The sequence below is a fragment of the Gadus morhua genome, chromosome 8 (assembly GCF_902167405.1).
Source record: "Gadus morhua chromosome 8, gadMor3.0, whole genome shotgun sequence".
Classification (NCBI taxonomy): Eukaryota; Metazoa; Chordata; class Actinopteri; order Gadiformes; family Gadidae; genus Gadus; species Gadus morhua.
Window position 1 is genome coordinate 2,786,842 of NC_044055.1, and position 5,000 is coordinate 2,791,841.

The window sequence follows — 5,000 nt, forward strand, 5'->3', positions numbered from 1 at the left end:
GGACCCGCGCTGCTACCGTGTCGAGTCGTGTCGAGTCGTGTCGTGTCGAGTCGAGCTACATGTGCGGTGGAAAAGCGGCATTATTGAACCCCGGAACGACTTTTTTATGCCTCTCGTTTGGCCGGCCCTCTCACCAGGTGCTAACCACTCAGGACTGTCCCTCTGTGGGGCCGGGCCACAGCCAGGCTAGATTGCCTTAACTCACCACCATCCCACAGAACAATGTCCACCTGTTGCAGCTCTGTCTCTATTATCGTGCTGTCAGTGTGTCCATCTGTCCGACGTTGTGTTCTAATCCCAGGACGGGACTGAGGCCCTCCGCCTCCCCAGCTCCCCTCACTGATGACCTTGTTGCAGAGCCCCCCCCCCCCCCTGTTTGTTTCTCCACGCCCCATTACATGTGCTTCTTCGCCCGTGATGGCCCACCTGATTAGCACTCCCCCTGCAGAGGCTCCAGCGCCGTCCACCGCTAGGATTGGAACCATGCTGTGGTGGACGTGGGTAACGGCCATCTGGAGAGAACAGAGAGCCCAGCCCTCCGTGGACACCCTCAAGGCTGCAGCACAGGATCCCGAGGGTGCGGTGGTGGAGCGCCAGATAAGACTGGAGAGATGAGACGAACAAGCGAGTGTCTCAGGCAGGATTGGGGGGGGATGAAGGCGTCATCAGTTTTAAATCTTTTTTCCTTGTTTGTTTGCGTAGTGCCTTGCTTTTAAATGCAAATCGACCGCAAACTGATTGAAAAACAAATTGTCTTCCATCCGTTCCGCCTCAACTTTCCTTCTTTACCTTGTCCGATTCCTTTAAGTATGGGTGTATTCAATTGTGTGCGAAGCCCTTCGAGTCTGTCATTCATTGAGATGAATATAAATACATTTGAGTTGACTGATGATGGAGAGAGGCTGATTGCGGAGGTACAACCTCCTTCTAGGTTGGAGGGAGGTTGAACTAGCTTGTCTGTTTAATTGGAGCACTTTACCATTCTCCTACGTCGTTTTTCTGGGGGCCCGCTGATTGACAGGCGACTCGTTCATTAAATGGTCCAGGAAGTAAACGAAGGAGACATACGGTTAAGAGTGTGATTACATTTGTGCACATGAAGTTCATGTTCAAATTGGAGCTCTTTTCATTGCTTCAAATTCTTTCTTTTAGAGTCCATTTGCTGCATGATCATTCCGAACTTTCCTAACTTCCACAAAGTCCATCGATAAGGCACAATTTAACAAAAGTTATGAACTAAAGCGATTTTTAGGAGGTAATAGACGCAATTTAAGAGTTTATCGCATTTCTTAGGGTTAAAATCAACCAAAAATAAATTGGCTTCATCAATTTGCTTTGGCTTTGAGATATGACGCTGAAATGACATGTCCGTGTCAGGGTCGCCTCCTTCCTACTGCGGGGTTTGTACATTGAAAGCACCATGGGACCTTTCTACGTCGATATTCTGCCATTTTTCGAGGACTCAAGAGAGTTGCAGTAATGCAAAATCTGAACACCCATAAATATACTGTGCCGGCTAATCAAAAAATGTAATTGGCCACGTCTGCGGTGGCAATTTTAAACACAACAATTCCACCCCATAATGACGAACAATTTCACTCTTAATTACTAAACAATGACTAAAACACCATGACTATCAATCACATTCCTGTGCTCCTATACTTGCGAAATGGAGGCGGTTGTTGTGGTGTGACTACTCGATGTACAAACCCTATAGCTGTTTCCTTCCTTTTTCACGGGTAGGGCATGCATGACGCTCATGACTTGCATGCACTGCATCATTAGTAGAGATTAAAACATATATGCATTCTGCCCAAGCCAGTAGCAATGACAGCCAGAACTACTGCCAGACAGCAAAGCATAGCCTAGCCAGTATTTCCTCTGCACATATCATGTTATCATTCATGATCAGCTTGAATAGCTAATTAATTAATTAAATTAGATTAAATTAGTTAAATCAGAGAACATTTAACAAAATATATACTGATATTTATTATGATGATTGCTATTATAAGCTGTACTAGCTGTGGTAGTATGGTTCTAGTAGTGGTAGTTGTAGTATTTTCGCACACAACCATCCACTAAATTAAATGAAAAATCAATGCAGGTGGAAAAAAAAAACGAATTGCCCTGTCCATCTAACTTATGTTGAACATTTCCTCTCGTCACAGCTGAATGAAGACCTAAAAGGTTTTCCTGTGTCTTCACTTAGCCCCGTTAAATCAACAGTGAAAACTGAAAAGAAGGGCAAGTGCTATTAAAGCTCACTAACCTTTGAATAAATACATACAAATAGGTATCCAGTTGGCATTGCCACCCTTATTAAGGACCCTGGTAAGTAACATATTTAATAGTTGATTCAGTGATGGGTTGCCTCTGCGGTCTGGACGGAAGTGGTCGCTTAATGATCATAAACATATGGCATAGGCTGAACCAATATACATACTTAGTCTCTGTTACAATTTTGTTCCGATATTATACCTCCTCGCTAATTTGTCAGCTCTGTTCTCAGGTAATATTTTCGATAAGACGAAAGGACATAATAACCCAAACTCCAAAACCACAACCAAAACAAAATAATGCCAAAAGGCTAATTCAATACCTGGTTAGAGTTTTTACATGCGTACAGTTCAGGTGAAACAATCACATTATACTAATGTGACCTGGGTGATGTTTAATGATGTCCACACAAATCTCCTCAAACAATTGAAAATGACGTGATGGCTGTGGAAAACTAGTGACAGAGTGTCTGCAGTCTGGCCACTTGGCAGGATAAGTGATGGCAGATAGTTGGTTCTTTAACAGCAGCGAGGTGGCAGGTCCATTTAGGGTGAGAGGTGTAACTGAGCGAGCCTCTCCAGAGAGCTGGGAGAGCGCTTGGTTCTCCAGACCTCTCAATAGACTTAAAGACTAAAGAACCTTTCTCAAGGGGCGGCACGCTGAAACTGGAGCTGGGACAGCAGTGAAAGACCCTCTCTTCTCTATCCGTCTCCCCCTCCCTGCCTCTCTCTCTTTAACCCCCTGTCTCTCTCTCTCTCTCTCTCTCCCTGTCTCTCTCTCTCCCTCTCTCTGCCCACTCACTTGCTCTCTCTTCCCATCTCCCTCTTCAATCTATCTAAAAGAGCCAAGTGGAAAGGTCCTCTTTGGTCAGAGTAGGCACCGCTGCTGAATATCTTGAAAAGACGCGAAAGCAGCGCGGACGCATCACCGGCGCGAGACATTAATTGCCCAGCCGTGGTGAGGGGAGGACGGTAGTTTGGTCTGTTCACTGCACCACGAGTCTTTACCTGTAATACGCGCTCCGTCATGGATCCGGGAATTCAAATGATCAATGGGATTATCTTACTTCTCGCCTCGATACTTTTAATGTCACGCGGGACTACCGGAGAAGGTGAGCACCGCGCGCGCTATGGATGAATACATGCATGTCGATGAAATGAGCGCGCACCGCAAAGTGAAAGATATCTTTGTGTTTCTGAGGGCTCTCAAACGAGTTAAGATGTCAGCCCTGAGTAGCTTGATATTTAAATACTTAGGCTCATTTAGGTCGAAAAAAGTCATCAAAAACATTTAGAATAAATAGAATCCCTAGTTAGATTGTAGACCAACCCTGTTAAACTAGCTAATTAGCTTGTTTTGAAGTACATTCAAGAAATGCTGAGGCACTTTCAAATGCACAGGTGGGCTGTATATTTTATTACTAAGTGCATTTTACCAACGCTTTGTCATTATATGAACTATATGAATAGGCTTACTTAATTATCCGGGTCAGTGGACTTGGCGTCTCAGCTATCTTGAGAGGATGCTTCACTTCACAAAATGTTACTGCGATGGAAATGTTTCTGCCTTTGTATATAGACCTGACATTACATCGACCTGACGAAGCCGGTTATCTTTCCCATTATTGCAGGCGTTGGCTGCAAAATGCTGGAAACGATCAAACTATTCCGAGCACGGACACGCATTTGACAATTCTCCAAGCTCGAGGGAGCAGAGGGCAAACGTCAGCGTGTGTAGGCTATCTGTATGTAAACGGGACAAAGAGATCGAGGAATCCGTTCACAGTGGTGGAACTCGTGACAGGACAGAAAGATAGAAATAGAAAGTCGACCTGTTTTTTTTTTTTTACGGGGGAGAATTTGAGAGCGATACAGCTTTAAAGTGATCTTTTCCTGGCTGCACCACCTCAGTTGCACTCCTCCAACGAGAGCCTGGCGGTTTGGCTGGCGAGGCATCCTGATTGATCAGACCGTCTCTCTTCACTTCATCGTGCCGAGTTTCTTCTGTTCCCCCCCTGCTGCTTTCATGCTACTTGTTTTTGATTCCCGGTCGTTTCTGAGTCAGAGAACTGCCGCTGTGTAGGGATAGCACCCGATCTTGTATCTATTCTTCTCTCTCTCCCCCCCCCCCCACCCTCCCGGTCTTGCTCTCTTGTTATTTTCTTTAGCTTTATAGCCATGCAACTGTCTACCTACCTCTCTATCTCTCCCACACTCCAGGTAGCACCTGCTTTTCTCTCTTTTAGTTCCTTCCCTTCTGCTTTCTCTCTCTCTCCTTCCCCCTTATCTATCTCACCCCCTCGCTCTCTCCTTCCCCTTCTCCCCCTCTTTATCTGTTTCTCTCTTTTTCCTCTCCCTTCCCCATCCCCTCTCTATCTCCCCTTCTCCTGCTCCTCCCAATATTTCTCTCTCTCTCTCTCTCTCTCTCGCTCTCGCTCTCGCTCTCTCTCTCTCGCGCTCTCTCTCTCGCGCTCTCTCTCTCTCGCTCTCTCTCTCTCTCTCTCTCTCTCTCTCTCTCTCGCTCTCTCTCTCTCTCTCTCTCTCTCCGCGCTCTCTCTCTCTCTCTCTCTCTCTCTCCTTCCCCTCCTCCCCCTCCTCCCCCCTCTATCAGCTCTCTCTCTCTCTCTCTCTCTCTCTCTCTCTCTCTCTCTCTCTCTCTCTCTCTCTCTCTCTCTCTCTCTCTCTCTCTCTCTCTCTCTCTGTCACTCCTCTCTCTCTCTC

At 46.2% G+C, this 5,000-nt stretch overlaps 1 protein-coding gene across 5 annotated transcripts in view; it reads left to right on the forward strand.

Moving 5' to 3' along the window:
* Positions 1-5,000, forward strand: part of LOC115548603 (contactin-associated protein-like 4) — a 172,419-nt gene that overhangs the window by 43,842 nt on the left and 123,577 nt on the right. For 2 of the 5 annotated variants that reach the window (XM_030363356.1, XM_030363355.1), the window contains exon 1: positions 2,755-3,391. The exons of 2 other annotated variants lie outside the window; for them this stretch is intronic. Coding sequence is in view for 2 of the 3 variants with exons in the window: in XM_030363355.1 (XP_030219215.1) it covers positions 3,307-3,391 (85 nt within the window). In the remaining variant the exon portion in view is untranslated. Of the gene's footprint in view, positions 1-2,734; positions 3,392-5,000 lie in introns of those variants that run through there. One more of the 5 variants, XM_030363351.1, reaches the window with a different exon arrangement.